At 46.5% G+C, this 18,478-nt stretch overlaps 2 protein-coding genes across 3 annotated transcripts; one reads left to right on the top strand and one right to left on the bottom strand.

Moving 5' to 3' along the window:
* Positions 1–956: 956 nt before the first annotated feature.
* Positions 957–6,283, top strand: LOC132592291 (uncharacterized). 2 transcript variants are annotated; one of them, XM_060275637.2, is made up of 3 exons: positions 957–1,739; positions 1,894–2,386; positions 5,117–6,283. In XM_060275637.2, exons 1-3 carry the CDS (start codon positions 1,677–1,679, stop codon positions 5,185–5,187), a joined length of 627 nt encoding a protein of 208 aa, XP_060131620.1. In that variant the 5' UTR covers positions 957–1,676; the 3' UTR covers positions 5,188–6,283. The 2 variants fall into 2 exon arrangements, 1 of the variants encoding a protein (XP_060131620.1); XR_015950689.1 differs by lacking the exon at positions 5,117–6,283 and adding an exon at positions 3,276–3,436 and having other exon boundaries at positions 1,222–1,739.
* A 1,776-nt stretch (positions 6,284–8,059) lies between these two features.
* On the bottom strand, positions 8,060–17,729 carry LOC132592253 (phospholipase A2 inhibitor NAI-like). Its single transcript, XM_060275262.2, has 5 exons — positions 17,681–17,729; positions 16,566–16,688; positions 15,912–16,064; positions 9,496–9,642; positions 8,060–8,217 (listed from the first exon to the last, which is right to left on the bottom strand). Exons 1-5 carry the CDS (start codon positions 17,727–17,729, stop codon positions 8,060–8,062), a joined length of 630 nt encoding a protein of 209 aa, XP_060131245.2.
* Between the last annotated feature and the right edge of the window lie 749 nt (positions 17,730–18,478).

Raw genomic sequence — 18,478 nt, 5'->3', positions numbered from 1 at the left:
CTAGGGATCATGGGAGTTGTAGGCCAAAACATCTGGAGGGCCGCAGTTTGGGGATGCCTGATTTATAGTATTGACAAGTCATTAAGAGTATTAATAGGTTTAGAAAAGTATTAAAAAGATTGCAATCAAGATTTGGAAAGTACTAAGGAAGTAATATAAAGAAACGCAGTTGGGAGGGAATGGAGGAAGTTGATAAAGATTTATGTTAGAAGATTGATTTGATATCTTTTTTTATTGTAGTGTTTGTATTTTGTTCTGTTGTGTAAATTCTGTGTTTTTTGTGTCGTATGTTTTGTTTTATAAAGCACTTGTGGTAGGGCTGGTAAGAAATCTAATAAGGGTTTGGCTGGGGCCTAGGCCACAGCTCTTGCTGAGTAATGGGGGTGTGGTTATTTAAATGCGTGTAATTGGTGGAGGGGGCCCCCCATTTAAACTCAGTTCCTCCATTTTCTTATCACTCTTGCCTTGGCGTTTGAATCTTCTGCTGGTTCTGACTGCAGCGAGAGAGCTCAAAACTGGTTGTATTACTCCATAATTATTTTACTGTACCTATTTACTGTTTAATTAATTTCTTAAACCTATTTTGAATTAACGTCCCCCCCTGTGTATTTCCACATCCCTTTCCCTCTTTATTCTGCTTTGTTTTTCCCCTCCCCCTCCCCCAAAATATTTAGTTTGATCCCAGCTTCCTACCCCAACAGCCCGGGCTCGGCTGGGGGGATTAGGATGCCTTTTTTACCTTATATTGCTTCCATAGTACCCTTTCCCCTCCACTCTTTGCAGTGTCCTGCGGAGCCTACCCACCATCTCAGGCGTGGGGGCCGATTTTCGGGGTCTCAGGGGGCCGGGGAGTGCACCCGGGGGTCTGTCTTCTTCATCCCTTCAGGGATTTTTGCCTGGGCGGGGGGGGGGGCAATTCCCGCTTGGTTTTCCAAGGGCTCTGAAGCACCCCCACCATTATTCCTGGGCTGCCTGTGCTTTTTAGGGCTGCCTAGGAGGTTTTTCTTTTTTTCTTTTTGGAGGCTTGGGGCCTTTGGGGGGTGCCTTTACCTTTCTCTCCCCCCCGAGTTTTCTGGGTCCGTTTGACCCTGCGAAGAACAGCAGCGTCTGTGCCTTCATCAAGGAAATTTTGCCTTTTATTCAGAGGCTTGAGTTGGCTCCAGTCTGCTCTCGCCCTAGCTGCTCCACCTGCTGGTGGCAGGGAGCTACTGCACCTCAGGAAATTATTTTTAATTGCATTATTTTTCCTTTTCCATTTAATTTACTTTATTTTCTCTCAATTGATTCATGTGATTTAATTGATTGATTTAAATTGACTACAGCCTTTGGGCAACAATAATTTTACACTTAACTTGTTAAATTTTATTTTATGTTATTTTTATTAAATTGATTATTAATTTCAGTTAAAATATTTAATTTTAATTTTATTTATTTAATTTCCTCTGCAGAGGCCTGAGCATTCCCCCTCCCTCCCCTTCATAGGGAGTGGCTTTTTGGGGCCCGGCCTAGTCCGGCCCTGCCGTGGGGACTTTGCTTGGTCTTGCTGGGTCATCATAGCCTGGGGGCGCTACTTGTGCTTCACCTAATTGGGGAGCAGGGTATTGCATTTGCAAATTTCCTCTGTTTAGCTCACGGTTTTCCTTGTTATTCTACCTTTTTGATTTATTTCCCTCAGGATGGCAGCTCAACCATCCACATCTGGGAACACGAAGAGGATCATTAAAGGATCATCTCAGAAGGTGTGTTCGCCTTCCACGCCTGCTGTTGCAGGTCATGTGGAGGCCTTTATCGTGAGCCTAGCTGGTGATGCACAGGCCTTGGCACAGCTTGGTTCTGGGTTGGACGCCCTTTTGCAACGTCCAGCCCTTTCTTCTACTCCTTCTACCTCAACAGGTGTACCTCAGGAATCTGTGCAAGCCCCTGTGCCGACAGCGCCACAACAGGTTTCTACGGCAACCATCACGGAACTGCCTGCGATGTCCTCTGAACCCGCTTCCACCAGCGATGATGACATCATCCCACCCTCTGGCTTCCTGCTACCGGCTGCTTCAGCCACACCAGTGGTTGTGCCGCCTGCCCCCTCCAAAAAGGAATAAGGGGAAGCAGCCGCGTCGACCCAGGAAGGAGAGGCCTGCTAAAGGGGGTGTTAGCGGGGTGGTGCAGGATCCTCAGGCTGCGGCCTCTAGTAACGTCTTGGTTTCGCCTGTTTCTATCCCTCAGTGTTCGGCGGTGGCCCTGAGGCTAGACCTGCCTTCAACTTCCTCTGCTGAGGACACCCTCCCGGTGCCGGCCAGGACCTCTCGGGGTGGAAAACACCATCGCAAGAGGCATTCCCGCAAATGTGCGAAGAGACGTAGGGACAACACTTCGGTTTCTACTACCACAGGTTCGTCCTCTAGCTCCGAGGATTCCAACTCTCACTAGGCCTCTACTGGGCTTATGGCGAGAAGGATTCCGGGCTTCCTCTTTGGGCTTGCACTAGGAGGGCTAACTTGTTACGGCACCGTGCAGGAATGCCTTAATGGGGAATTAGTTCCGGAAATGAAAGTTTCCACAAACAGCTCCAGGGACATCATTCCCGGCAGCCACTTGTCCTCTAAGGTGCGGTCCAGGATACTGGATGGCTGATACATGGATATATTTGCATTGGCCCCGCCTGAAGATGTGGTCCCCGTGCAGGGGAAATTTCCGGCCATTCCAAAAAGAAAAGACAGGGCCAAGAGGGTTGAACGAACCTTTGAGCGCTGGCTCGACTGTTATCAAGTTTTTGCCGGGGTGGTGATCGCAGGGTATCCCCTTAGGGGATCAGCTTTTACAATGGCAGGTGAGGCTGCCGCAGTAGCCTATGACAAGTGTTTTCGTTGGCGCGAGGCTAACATAGACACTGCACGATGGGACAGAAAAGACCTGGATATATGGACCACCTTCGTGGCTCCGTCGGTTGAGAGGAAGCCTGGGGAACAGCAGAAGCAGAAGTCTCAGCCCTTCAAGGCGGCGAATAAGCTGCGCTGCTGGGACTTTAATAAAGGGCTCTGTCAGCATCCTCAGTGTGGCTATGCTCACATTTGTGACTGCTGCGGGGGTAACCACCCGGTGGTTTCTTGTTATGGGGCCGTCGGCCCTTTCATGGAGGCAGGGGGGGCTCCAAGCAACTGGCTAAGGGAACCCTCCCTGCCCCCCACCCCCTGCAGCCTCCACATCAAAGTGATCTATTGAAGTTAGCTTTTCCTCCCATTAAGTTGCTAGCCCTCAAACAGTATCCTATCCTAATGCAGAGGCAGCAGCCTATCTGTGGGATGGTTTCTCCTTCGGGTTTCGGATTCCGATAGCTTCGGTGCCCCTGGCTAGGAATCCAAGGAATCAGAAGTCGGTGAGACACCGCCTTTCCCCAATTTGCACCTCTCTCCCGTGGGAATCGTCCCCAAGAAGGCTCCTGGTGAGTTTTGCCTCATACATAATTTGTCCCACCCCAGGGACACATCTGTCAATGACGTGATTCCTCCGGAACTCTGCACAGTGAAATACACTTCCTTGGATCAAGCCATGAAAATGATCCGGAAGTTTGGGCCAGGTGCCTTAATGGCAAAGTGTGATATCGAATCAGCATTTAGACTCCTGCCGATTCACCTGCATGATTTTTTGTTACTAGGCTTTCAATTTGATGGCTCCTTTTATTTTGATAAAGCCATACCGATGGGCTGCTCTGTAGCCTGCGCGGCTTTTGATTGTTTCAGCACCTTTCAGAACTCAGATGCAGCGGGCTCATTGGGATTCGGTTTGTTCTTGAACGGCAGATGGTGTGCACAACGTTGGCCTCCTGCATGGCAGGTCACGAAAATTACACGGGATTTAACCTTCCTTGAGTTTTTTCCCATTGCAGTGGCAGTCCATATTTGGGTTGACGACTTCAAGGACCGCCGTGTATGCTTCTGGTCCGACAACCAGGCCATGGTGAATGTCCTTGCAAAGCAGTCCTCTAAGTCAACTTGGGTATCGGCTCTGCTAAGGCCTTTCATTCTGCAGTGCCTGCGCTTCAATATAATTTTTTCAGCACCTTTTGTTCCTGGCATATCCAACGATATAGCTGATGCTTTGTCCCGCTTTCAGATGGAGCGCTTCAGGTCCCTGGTTCCAGACGCCCAGCCACTGCCAGAGTTTTTCCCGGATCGTCTATGGAACCTTGGCAGCTGCTAGTCTTGCAGGGAGTAGCAGCTTCTGTTTCCCCCTCTACTCTGCGGGCTTACCAAAGAGCCTGGACTGACTTTTTAGCTTTTCACTATTAGTCCCTCGCGGTGGGGGGAACGACCCGTCCCTCTTCTTCTCAGGTGCTCCAATATTTGGCGCACCTTTTTCGATTGGGAAGGGCAGCCAGGACCATCAAGCTCCAGTCTGCGGCTATTTCCTTTTTCTCTAAATTATTTTTTCGTAGAGACCCTTGCACCAAATTTGTGGTGCGCAAGGACAGGGAGGGTTGGGGTAGATTGTGTCCTCCTAGATCCCCTTCGAGGAGCCCAATCTCCTTTGGTCTCCTTAGCAGGATGCGGCTGAAGTTAAGAGCTTTATGTTGGTCCAAATTTGAGGCCCGCTTGTTTTCCGCCGCCTTTTCAGTGGCCTTTATTTGGGCCCTGAGGATTGGCGAAATTGTTGTCGAGCAGGTACAGCAGGGGATGTCTGGGGGTTTACTCTTGCAGGACGTACACTTGTCAACGGCCGAGCTGTTGCTGACTATTCGGAGCTCCAAGACTGACCAGCCGGCAGGGGCGCCGCCATGCGTCTGCCCACTACTGGGCAGTCGGGCCCCTGCCCGGTTAAGGATATGTCCAAATACTTGGCTGATAGGCATGCTGAGGATGGCCCCCTGTTTTTACATCAGGATGGAGCTCCGTTGACCAGGCAACAGTTCACCAGGGTAATGAGGAAGGTGATAGCGGCCTGAGGTTGCATGGCCGCTGATTACTCTCCTCATTCATTTCGTATTGGGGCCGCCACCACGGCGGCCCATTTGGGCCTCTCAGTTTAAGGGATTAAGGATTTGGGCAAGTGGAAATCTACCGCTTATAAATCATATGTTAGGAAGCGTCGCTAATCTTTTTATTTGTTTCCGCTGTTTCTCCAGGACTTGCGGACGTGCACATATGGATGGTGGGACACTCCATAGTCCATTGGGCAGGCCTTCGCGCTGGTTGAGACAGAATTCGGTCTTCGGCTTGGCCTTCCTTCTTACGTCCACGTGACTTGGATGGGCAAGAGAGGCATGCGCTGGGGGGAACCCCCCCTTGCTCCAGCGCAAAGTTCTTACGCTTGGTTGCCCGACTGCCCTGGTGATCCAGCTGGGTGAAAACGACATCCCCGCTTTGGACTCTTTCTCGCTGCGCCTGGCTATCCTGCGCGATATGTTGGAGATACGGACCTTGCTCCCGGGCACCGCTATCTTCTGGTTGCAATTGTTGCCAAGAATTCAGTGGCGGGGCAGCATTTGCCCTTTGGCCGACGAAAGAGCCAGGAAGCGGGTCAATAGCGCAGCTGCCAAGCGGGTGATTGAGATTGGGGGTATGTTAATACAGCATCCCGGAATTAACGTTAGAGCCCCTCACCTATTTCGGGATGATGGGGTTCACCTATCCCCAGCTGGGAATGATGTTTGGTTGGGGGAAGTTGCAGAGGGTGTAAAAAGATGATTAGGTCTCTGAGTGTTGGCGGCAAGCCTTTGCGGGATTGATTGGCGGTTAGGCTTTTGGTTATTGAATCGGTTGGAAGAGGGGTGTGACATCCAGATCCCTACACCCCCACCTTTTGTTGCTCCACATAGAAGTATTCCGTTAAAGGAATCCTGGGGCTTACGCTCTCGTCCTTATATCCCCGCCTAGGCGGGGCTGGAGGGGCCAATTATAAGAGTACGAGCCTTGGGGAACATTCTTGGAAAAAGAATGTCTGGCCTCAGCTACCTCCTTTCCCAGGGGTGTTCACTTGACTTCCCTTTACCCTTGGGAAAGTCGTAGCTGGTACTGTCCAAGTGGACAGTGGTGAGTCCTGTCCCAAGTGGACAGATGATGTGAGTCCTGTTCCAAGGGGACAGATGATTGAGTCCTGTTCCAAGGGGACAGATGATTGAGTCCTGTCCCAAGTGGACAGATGAGTTGAGTCCTGTCCAAAGTGGACAGATGGAGATGGTCCTTCTTAAGGAAGGATGAATGGTTAACCAAAAGCCTAAGCCAACACTCGGATTAAAAATTGTATTTAAATAAAGTTGTGGCCAAAATTAATGCCAAAAACCAAACCTAAATTATTGTGTCTGTTGTGAGTTATTTAAGGGTGATTTCTGGTAAGCCTCGACACACAAAACCAATAAATATATATTAAAAAAACAAAGTGGTGCTCACCCAGTGTACCTGCTGAAGATGAGTGGATTCACAATGCACTTGCTGGAGAAACATGGTTTCACAATTTCTTTCTAAAATCACCAAGCTGCTCATTTGGCTGAGTAATGGAAGCCAAAGGAGAGAAAAAAACTGGGAAGCTATGGAGCCCTTTTAAAATCTATACCAGGAGTGGGGAACATCAGACCTGAGGGCCAAATGCAGCCACTGCCTGCCTCTCCACAGAGTCCAGGAGAGGGTTAGAGTGCAGGTGGAGAGGAGACATAGGCAGATGTGAGGCGATGGGAACTTTCGTCTTGGCAACTAATTTCATGGAGTAAAACCCACAGGAAATGAGCTGTTGTGCTCATTAGGCCTGACACTGTGAAAATTGTGTTTTTACTAAGAAAGAGTTAACTCAAACTTTTGTGAAACCAGCAGAAACCTGAGTCCCCCTAAAAAATGGAGGCAAAGCTTGCTGGCTCTCTTTAACTGTGAGACCGAATTGTCTGCCTCAACATGAGCTGTTACATGGCTGAAATGTGTCCCAGTATAGGACTGTACTTGATTCCCCCAGGAATTTCAAAACGACACTTTAAAAAGTATCCGAATTTGTACACGAGTGGCAGGCCACAACAAACTTTAAAGTAAATACCTTAGAATTCTGTATTTACTGAATCTAAACCTCATAGTGAGTTATAAATATCTTTTATTGAAAGTGCATAACTTACAGTATGTATAATAAATTGAAAGTTATATGATAAAAATAGATCTGTATATACAGAATGGAATTTGTAAATGAAATAAAGTTGAACATAAGGAAAAGAAATAAAGGAATATAAGGAAATGAAATGAAGTTGATCATAAGGAAATAAATTATAAAAAATGGAAGAGAAAATGTGAAATATAATGGATTTAAATAAAATAGGCAGAAGAAGGAAGAGGGGAAGTCAGGAGGAAGATGAAATATAAATTGATATCTATAATATGTATATGAAGTATGTATAATATGTTTATGTACAATATGTGTATGTAATATGTAATATGTAAAACCAATAAAAATCATAATAAAAAAAGAATATTGTATTTACATGGTTTTGCAGAAGAAAATATGCTGTACTCATTGACTGATTCTTAAATAAATTACTGAAGTATTAGCTTTGGTGGGGGTTGCACAGCACATCTGCTGTGGCACTCCCCACTTTACCTCAAGTGGCGAAACGGGATACACCACTCTGGACAACAAGGCAGCCCAAAGTTTGCCATTCTTCTCTGGTAGGGACTTTTATCTTCCTCCCATTTCTTTTTTTCACCCCATTTTACCTTAAGTGGAGAAATGGGATGCACCACCCAAAGTTGACAAACTTGATTAAAATTGGACATGAAAGTCTGGCCAGGGATTTCACCCCTGAAATATATCTCCTATCCCCAAGCATTATTATTTTCCCCAACAAATGATGCATTTGGTAAAATGATACAACACACATGATTTGCCATATATATTTATTTTGGACATGATTCAATGACTTCATTTGCACATGAAAGTCAAATACTGCACAGCCTGTCTTTGAAGAGGAGATTCTAGACTTCTGGAAAGAAAGGCTGGGAGTCCTCAGGCTGAGACCTAAACTCTTCAACCACTAGGCCGCCAGTTTCCATAAATGGCGGGTTTTTCTGGGCGGTGGAGGTTTGCCTTACCTCAGCTACAGCTCATTGTCATCATCGTCCATTGCATCGGTGCACTCAGCTTGAGTGACCTCAATTCCTAATGATTCCAGATCCATCTCCATCAACCCATCAGTGTAGTCACAGAGACTAGCTGTTGCACAGCCTCGGAAAGCGCCCATCAGGGTGCTCTCCCCTGTTGGGAATAAAACACACATATGTTTTTGGAATCCAAAACCCTCTCCCTCAAACAGAAGGGTGGGCAACTTTTCTCAGACCAAGAGCCTTTTCCCAGGATGGGTGACCTTCTGGGAGGGCCACATGCCAATGGAAACATATGTAAAATTCACCTTTACACGGCAGGCTATTTTATAGATACATTCAAACCCCACTCTCTGTCCTCCCTCCAGGTAACCAAGAGTTCTGGGGCAACAAACCAGCCAGGCCAAAGCATTCAAGTAGTATATGAAGTGGGGCTTGTGAGGGGTGTGGCCTAGGGAGAGGAGGTGTGGCTAAGGAGGATCCCAAGGGCCAGGGAGAGAGAGTCCTAGAGGGATGCCTTTGGCCCCTGGGCATGAGGGTCTCCATCCTGCCCCCCCCATTTAAAGTGCAACTTTTAAGATGAATTTTTATTTAACGAAATCTATATACCGCTTGATTGCAGTAAAAACTGCTAGGGGTTTATAAGTAATATTTACATTAGCAATAAAAGCAGTTAAAACCATTAAAACATTTAAAACTCAACGGAATGAACAGCAAAAGGGAATAGAGCATGTCCCTATTTGAATAGGCTTTTAAGGTGTTGCTGGGAAAGAATGGAATAAACAGGCACAGGGTTCCAGGCAAGAACCCCAGAAATCACTAGCCCCTTCCCCTGTGTTCTCCTCCTCCTCCCACTTCCTTGCGCACACATCCCTCCTCTTTGGACTCCTGCCCATCCTGGACACTCTTTGGGGGCAACGTGGGTCTCCTAATAACTTTCAGCACCCTTAATAAACTAAGTATCCTAGGGTCTGTGAGGGGAAGCCATGACTGCTCAAGGCATGGGTGGCGCTGTGGGTTAAACCACTGAGCCTAGGGCTTGCCGGTCAGAAGGTCGGCGGTTTGAATCCCTGAGACGGAGTGAGCTCCCGTTGCTGGGTCCCAGTTCCTGCCAACCTAGCAGTTCGAAAGCACATCAAAGTGCAAGGTGATAAATAGGTACCGCTACAGCGGGAAGGTAAATGGCGTTTCCGTGTGCTGCTCTGGTTTGCCAGAAGCAGTTTAGTCATGCTGGCCACATGACCTGGAAGCTGTACGCCGGCTCCCTCTGCCAATAATGGGAGATGAGCACTGCAACCCCAGAGTTGGTCATGACTGGACCTAATGGTCAGGGGTCCCGTTACCTTTTTATGGCTGCTCAGAGTGGTGTGGTACTGCTTTAAATGTATAGTACAGATGGGGCCCTAGTTGCACTCCATCATACAAGACTCACCAAACTTCATGCGACCCCCAAGGTAGAAGCATTGATCCTCCTCATTTCTGCAGCTGACGGTCTTCCAGCCCTCGCACTTGTCTGAGAAGATGGAGAAGCAACTTGGGCACTTCAGCCCATTGGGCTCCCTCTTCTCACGCTCAGGCACTGGAAAACAATCACCACACCACCCCAACATTGCAGTTAGTCATTGTATTTCTTTTGTAGATGCAAACCACAATTTACTGTATGTGAGGGGTGGTAATTGTACTCCCCCTTCAAAGAGGGATGTGTACCAGCTCCCAGCATTTCTCCAAGCCAACTGCTTCAGCCTTGCTCCATTCATTCAGGGCTACATTAAGGCATGGTGCAAGAGATTTGTGACTGGGGCCACATTCACAGCATACATTTCAAGCACAGGGATACCACTTTAAGCAATTGGGCTTAGCACTGAGCAGCATTGGGAGGGCACTCTTAGAGACAAAATGGTAGCTACAGAAGCATACAAATGATGATAAAATTCTACAAAATGGCCCTCTTCCTTAGAACAGGAAAGAGAAAGAAAGCTCTTAGTAGTTTTATCATTAAAAAACACTTCTGGGATTTCACCTAAAAAAATATGCTAGCTAATAAGAGCTATTGTGTGGGGTTTGTTTGCTAATCCATAGCTCTGTGAGGGGAATAGGGGTTTTCCTATTAACCCTCAGCACCCTTAACAAACTACCACTCCCAGAATTATTTGTCCTAGTATTGTTATAGTGTTTACAATAAAAGCTTACACCAGGGTGTTGGGAATGCTAAGGCGAATCACAAAATGGTGCCTCCTCCCACCAAGGAAGGAGGGGTGAGTGAAGGTCTACATCAGGAACAAGGGTGGGAGGAGACCAGATTTCAAATCTGTACTTGACCCACGACACTTGCTGGGTGACCTGGGGCCAGACACTGCCCCTAAGCCTGACTTATTTCACACGCCACCTCAAGCTCTTTGGAGGAAAGAGTAGGGGTTTAAATATCAGAAGCTGCTGCAGGAGAGGGACTGTGAGTAATATCACGCGAGGAATGTTTCTAGGACTAAGGTAAAACTGTGAAGCTCCCTTGTTATTTTTGCTCATGAATGCTGCATGCTGTTCAAGTAATCTTGTGATACATGGTTTTGGGTTTTGTTCTATCTGCAGTTTTTCTTTTACTATGCTACCGGTATGTTATTAAATAATGCAGATATCCTCTTAGAAAGCACTGTTCTGTTGGCAAAGGCAGGAGCCCACATTGCGGATGTTTGTAGAAGGCCTGCCCAATCCAGAGGTATCATACTGCCTTCTCACTCATTGGATCATCACCTTGTCGTGGTGAGTGGGCTTCCATGTTCCTATGACCCTTGTGATCCCGTACTCCCAGCAGGGTCACCCAACGCAGTAAGGTCAAAGGGAAGGAGCTAGACCAGGCATCCCCAAACTTCGGCCCTCCAGATGTTTTGGACTATAATTCCCATCATCCCTGACCGCTGGTCCTGTTAGCTAGGGATCATGGGAGTTGTAGGCCAAAACATCTGGAGGGCCGCAGTTTGGGGGTGCCTGAGCTAGACAAAGAATGATCCAAAAAGTACTCAATGGCAGAACATGTGGATGATAACAAGCGGTATGTTACAACAGCTGTGAAGGTGGATGAGGGCTGCAGCAGATAGGAATCAACCAGTTCATCATGACTACTTAGGCCATCGGAACAGAGCCCTACTGCGAAGACTGTACCTTGGTCAGTGTGCACTGATCTACACACATAAAACAAATTCACATATTGGTGTCTTCCAGAAACCCATCCCAAACCCAAAAAGTCCCATGGCAATCGGCAAATGGTAACGGGGGCAGGATCGTGAAATCTGGAAGCCCCTGGTCATGAACCGGCACATGGGCGGTGGATATAGATTCAGTCATTCTGACTCAAGGAACAAGGCAGTTGAGCAGTTCAGCAGCTGTATCCATGACTGAGCAGCCCCTTTTAGGATCCACTCTGCTCACCCCGAAAAGGGAGAGTGGCTAGAAAAGGTGCCCTAAACATAGTCTGCCTCCCTTTTCTCCTGACTGGATTACCACGCCCAGTGGGGTCACCACCTAGCAGCCGAAAAAGACAATTGAACTTTGGAACATCGAATATACAGACTTTGTCAGATAACACAGACAGCGAGCATCCTGAATGCAGAACTGCCATCATTGCAATAAAGCTGCAACGTTTTGACATCGATATTGCAGTGCTTCAAGAGACTCAATGAGGAGGCAAGGGACAACTGAAGGAAGAAAAAAGAGGCTACACTTTCTTCTGGAAAGGTCTATCTGAACAAGAACTTCGGATATATAGGGTAGACTTCACTATCAAAAACTATCTTGTGAAGCTCCTGTCAGAAGTCCCTACCGGCATTAATGAGTGACTCTCAACCCTTCGAATAAAACTCACCAAAAACCAACAGGCTACGCTTATAAGCACTTATGCACCAACACTGGATGCCGATGAAGACATTAAAGAAATTTTTTACTCTCAGCTGGATACCATCCTATCAGAGATGCCTAAGGAAGATAAAATCATCAACATCTCCCTAACCGCAACTCCCCCGTAGCTGCTGAGGTCCTCTCACAAATTCCGCAAAAACAAGTTAGAGATGAGCTTGCAGTATCTCCAAATCTGGGAGAGTTGTGTACAGCTATTAACCAAATGAAAAACAACAAATCCAGCGGACCTGAGGGGATACCCGCTGAAGTCTTCAAAGTGGGTGGAATTGAACTTGCACAACAACCTCACAAGCTCATCGAAAAAATCTGGGAGAGAGAAGAGATCACAGCAGACTTTAGGGATGCCAAAATTATCAATCTTTTTTTTTTAAAAAAAAGGTGACAGAACTGATTGAGGAAACTATCGAGGAATCTCTCTATTAGCTGCAGGTGGCAAAATTCTTGGAAGGACCTTAGCAAACCATATCTTAATAATATCCGAGGCGACCCTTCCTGAATCCCAAAATGGTTTTCGGCCTTCTAGGGGGACAGTGGACATGATTTTCACTGCTCAACAACTTCAAGAAAAATGCAGAGAGAAAAACCAATCCCTGTATATGGCGTTTATTGACTTGACTAAGGCTTTCGACACTGTAAATTGTAATGCCCAGTGGACTGTCCTTCTGAAAATTGGCTGCCCAGATAAATTTGAAAACATCATCTGACTCCTCCATGATAATATGACAGCAAAAATCGCAGATAACAATGGCTCTCAAAGTGAACCATTCACAGTGGGATCAGGTATTATACAGGGTTGTGTTATTGCCCCAACACTATTCATTATTTTCATTGCCATGATCCTACAAATGATCCGACAATTTTCATTGTCAAATGGAAACTCCCCACCAGAGTAGAAGTCGAACAGATGGAAAGTTCTTCAATCTGAGCAGGCTGAAAGCACAGAGTAAGGTTACAGTAACTTCCGGACACGACTAAACGACTAAACAACAACAACAACAACTTCCGTCATAGAGCTTCAGTATGCTGATGACAACGTAGTATGTGCATGCTCAGAGGATGACCTCCAAACCATCCTAAATATCTTCACTTATGAAAAGTTTGGCCTGTTGCTCAACATCCAAAAAAAACAAAGTGCTATACCAACAAGTACAAAATAACCCCTCTGCAGCGCCACAAATCCAACTCAATGGTGTAACGTTGGAAAATGTCGATCACTTCTCCTACTTAGGCACTTATGATTCCACAAGGCCTAACATTGATGCCGAAATCGAGCATCACCTCAGCTCTGTGAGTGCGGCTTTTTCCCAATTTGAGGACCGGGACATTCGCAGGGAAACCAAAATTCTTGTTTACAAAGCTATTGTGCTACCAACCTTACTGTATGCTTGTGAAACATGGACCACTTATTATGCCATCTCCAACAACTCGAAAGATTTAATCAATGGTGTCTTACACATCACTTGGGAAGACAGATAAACTAATATCAGTGTACTGGAAGAAGCAAATATCACCAGTGTTGAAGCAATGATTCTTCAACATCAACTTTGTTGGATTGGTCATGTTGTGTGGATGCCTGATTATCATCTTCCAAAGTAACTACAGTACTCTATTCCAAACTTTAAAATGGAAAGCGTAATGCTGGTGGTCAACAGAAGAGGTTTAAAGACTGTCTCAAGGGAAATCTAAAAAAATGTAGTACAGTATAAACACTGACAACTGGGAAACACTGGCCTGCGAGTGCTCCAATTGGAGAACAGCCTTTACCAAAGGTGTCATGGGCTTTGAAGATACTCGAACTCAGGACACAAGGGAGAAACGTGCTAAGAGGAAGACACGCTTGGCAAATCCACACCATGATCAACTCCCGCCCGGAAACCAATGTCCCCACTGTGGAAGGACGTGTGGATCCAGAATTGGCCTCCACAGTCACTTACAGACTCATTGTTAAAACCGTATTTATGGAAGACAATCTTACTCAGCTACAAGTGATCGCCAAAGAAGAAAAAGAATCATACTGCCTTACCAGTCACACTGCCTAGTGTGCTGTTATTCCTATCTTCCTCTGCACCCGAGGGTCTCAGTATGCAATTTATGGTAGCTCACTAAGCCAGGCTCCAGCTCATGCAGCTTCCAGCTTTTATTATTATTATTATTATTATTATTATTATTATTATTATTATTATTTAAAATTATTATTTGTACCCCGCCCATCTGGCTGAGTCTCCCCAGCCACTCTGGGTGGCTTCCAACAAAATATTAAAACAATACAGCATTAAATATTGAAAACTTCCCTAAACAGGGCTTTGGGGTTCTTGGTTCATATCCCAACCCCAGCTTCTGCCTCTAGTTTGAAAAGGATGGTGATACAGGCCTGCGTCAGCAGCTGGTGCATGCCAGGGGCCTAGCCGGGGCTTACAGCTTGAACCTTCGTATTAACTGTTTTCAGTGAGGGCCACATTTCCCTCTGGGCAAGCTTCTTAGGGCCACAGGGCAGTGGCAGTGCCAGTTGTGAAAGTGAGTAGAGCAACAAATGTAATTTTTTAAAACTTTTTTTTTTGCACCACCTGCTTGTTCTCCCATTTGTGTACATAGTGTTCCTCTATAATATATTATTAAGCATCACTGGAGCCCATTGCATCTAATAGATCTTTATGAGCATTTGCTTTAACCTGAAGATATTAATTCCCTGAATGCAAACCTAAAAGAAATCAGTTCTGTCTCACACAGGAAGGACAGGGGCCTGTCCTGCAAAAAATATCTCTACAAATGCAAATGCATCAAAGAAAGTGGGTCGGTCTAGGTTTGGGGGCTAGAGCTCTGGGAAACCAATGAGCCAGTGAGATGTAGTGGTGAGAGAGTTGGACTAGAATCCAGGAGACCAGGGTTCAAATTCAACTGTAGCCATGACACTTGCCAGTGTGGTATGGTGGTTAAGAGCGGTGGACTCGTAATCTGGGGAACCAGGTTCGTGCCTCCGCTCCTCCACATGCAGCTGCTGAGTGACCTTGGGCTAGTCACACTTCTCTGAAGTCTCTCAGCCCCACTCACCTCACAGCATACCTGCCAAGTCCCCCGCTGAAAAATGCGGGATCAGCAGCAGCGCGACACCGGAAGTTGCGTAGAAGCAACTTCCGGGACCACTCTTCCCATGTGTGGGCACCAGAAATCGGGTAGAACGGCACCGGAAGTCGCTTCTATGCATGTCCAGCAGCCATCTTGGTGATGGCCACCGACATGTGGCCACCACCAAGATGGCCACTGCCATGCGGCCACAACCAAGATGGCTGGCAGGCATGTGTAGAAGCAACTTCTGGTGCCGTTCTACCCGATTTCCGGTGCCCACACATGGAAAGAGCGGCACCCAAAATGGAGGCTCCCTGGCAGGTACGAAATTTGGGGGATTCAGAAATTCGGGTCAGGAACTATCTCTAAGCCTAACCTATTTCACAGGATGTTTTGAGGCTAAAATGGTGAGCGGCAGCTCAAGCTTTTTGGAGGAAAGTGTAGGATGTAAATACCAGAAGCTGCTGCAGGAGAGGATCTGTGAGTAACATTCTGGGAGGGGTGTTTCTAGGACTAAGGTAAAACTGTGACGCTCCCTTGTAATTTTTGCTAATAGATGCTGCATGTTGTTCAAGTAATCGTCTTATTTTGGGTTTTGTTCTATTAATTCCTGCCACCCCCATACTATGGCTCCAATGCTTCCCTGCTGGTTCCTTCCGTCAATGGCTCCTCCCTGTCCCACCAGTCTGAATCAGGTTTGAAACCTTCTTTCCTAGTGTCACCCCCAGGCACCTCCTGGGGCACCTGGCAGCCACCACTCCTCCTTGCCTAGCCAGTCCCTGACATCAGGATACTGCCAAAAACCTGTTTGTCTTTCTGTGCCCTCTCTCATTACTTGAGTTTTGTGCGACCCTCTTTCCTGATGATAATACTTACCTTCAGGAGGTCCACTGTTGCACATATCTGTCTTGCAGCAGGAAATCTTGTTGTGGATGTATATTGATGAGGTTACGGAAACACTGGAATGGTCTGCATCGCACAACTCTGTATTGACGCAGGACTTGAAAACCGCTGCTGACCCCAAAAGTGCTAGAAATGGAAGAATTGGAAAAGGAAATAACTGGACTTGGAGATAGGGCTGGCGCACCCATGAGGAAAGGATTTATGATCGCCTTATGTAGCAGAATCCATAGGGGCAGGAGATCTGACCGCCAAGAAAAGCATCGCCTGATGCTGCTGCCTTTGAAGCTGTGGTGTGATCCTTGGAGGCAAGATCTGCCACCTCCTCGCACACTTTACCCTAGCATGTGCATTTGTCTACTCATTACATGGCTGGACAACTCAATTGCAAAAATGGGAGAAGTGCAGATTCTGAAGGATGGCTTTGTTTTGCTCTGCAATTGAGTAAACACACCTTTAAATATGAACTGACCTGAATTTCTCCCCTGCTCCTACAGGCAATGCAGAACCTAGAACACTACTTTATGAAAAGTCATGTTCTGTGGCTTGTGGCTAAGATATGGCCTTAGAAAGTGAGTCTGGGGGTTTACATTTTGTTGGTGAAAGAGGCTGAAAGTTCTTCTTACTTACACATTTTGCCTACTCCAAGGACAGACATGCAGGACTGGTCACTGGATTCGTCACACTCCTCAGTGGTGGCGTTCAGGCAATCTTTTCCTGCACTCCAACAAGACTCACATATCAGAGATGCCACTGCAGACAGGGGGAAATGGGTTTACAAGTCCTTAGCAACAACTGCATTAAGGGAACAGGTCCGCATCAAGGTACATTGACACAACACTTTCTACTACAAAGTCCATCTTACGAGAGGCAGCAAAGGGCACCAACCTGGATAGCTTCGAAAGCAGAATAGATAAATTCATGTTTACTATCCTCAATTGATATATTCCTTCTCCAACATTGGAGGCACTATTCTTCTGAATACTAGTTTCTGGAAACCGCAGAAAGGGAGCTTTTGCACTCAGATCCTGCTTACGGGCTTCCCATAGGACCCATGGCAAGAACAAAATGCTAGACTAGATGTTCATCTACCTAATGCTTCCTATATATAGTCCCTTTGTAGTTCTTAAATTCTGTGAATGGGGGTGGGCCTTGCATAGATCAGAGAACGATTGTCGAAGATGGCTCCTGCAGTCTGAGGGAGAGGACCAGTAGAGAAGGTGTGGGGAAACCTTTAACCCTTCCGAAGTTGTTGTACTACAACTCCCAGCAGCTCCAGCAAACATGAAAGACTCTGGTAAGCACATCTGGTACCCCTGGAACCTGACTTTACCCAGAGATCAGGGTGGCGTGTAACACCAGCAGACTAAAACATTGATGGGGGGGGTAGGATCATTCTGCTCCAAAATATGAGAAGAATTGTGCCTATACATTGTCTCCTATCATAAATTTCTACAAATGCAAGAAACTTATTCTTTGCTTTAAATAGGAGCTAGGATTCTTCTTTATCGAAGAGTGAACTACTGCCTCTCTTGCTCCCCCAATGGACTTGGGGATACCACACCTTTCTGTACGCATTGGGTTAAATAAAAATAAATCTATCATTGAGGATCCTTTGTCGCCCTCTCCCTTTCAAAGGAACCACAAGCCCTGGTTCATTTCTTGTACTGCTTTAATGGCTGGCCCCCCGCTAATTTCCTTCCTGGAAACATGATGAACAGCACAGCAGCTGTGGTTCTGCTCACCTGGAGGAAGAAGGGTCAAGAGGAGGCAGGAGATCAGGAGTGTCTTCATCATTCTAGAGAGCTCAAGAGCCAGGAAGGAGTTTGAGAACCACTGGGCCAAGCAAGAAACTGATGCATGAAGAGGCTTAGTTGGAGGGTTTTATAGAGGATTGCAAGGAACACTTTGCCAGCACCCAGGTACAACGGATTCAGGACAGTGTCATTAATTGCTAGAATTCTAATTGTGCTATACCATAATGTAAAGCACACAGTGTTGAAAACCAATTAAATCTCTTTCCCCTCCCAAGCACTCTAAAGACACGTCGCTCCTAATCTGTGCCAACCTCAATTTCACCACCATGGATGTGGGGAAATGAGTCCCATCAGGTTACAGCACTGATATTGGATTAGGTATCTGGAAGCCAAGGTGGTTTCCCTGACAGCATGAACTATTTTGAAAGGGGGACAAATGTCTGTCCACAGTTTCCTTTGTGGTACAGTAATAAAATGTACAGTGACTCGGATCCCCTCATTCCCATTAAATGCAGTTGCATTTGGGGTAAATCTCTTTCTCCTCCCAAGACCTCCAAGGACATGTCCCCCCCCTTTAATTTGTGGCACTCTCAATTTCACCACCCAGGAAGTGAAGCCCCATCAGGTTACACCAGAATTCAAAGCTCAGCAGTAAAATTGGATTAGATTTCCAGAAGCCCAGGCAATTTTGCCAGATTTCTCTTATAGTCAGTATATTATTTATTTATTTATTTATTTATTTGGGAAAGGGAAGACAAGTGTCTGTCCGGTTTCCTTTCTTGTACA

Source organism: Zootoca vivipara, chromosome 6 (assembly GCF_965207765.1).
Source record: "Zootoca vivipara chromosome 6, rZooViv2.hap1.1, whole genome shotgun sequence".
Classification (NCBI taxonomy): Eukaryota; Metazoa; Chordata; class Lepidosauria; order Squamata; family Lacertidae; genus Zootoca; species Zootoca vivipara.
Note: the sequence above shows the minus strand (reverse complement) of the source record. Positions and strands in the feature narration are given on the sequence as shown.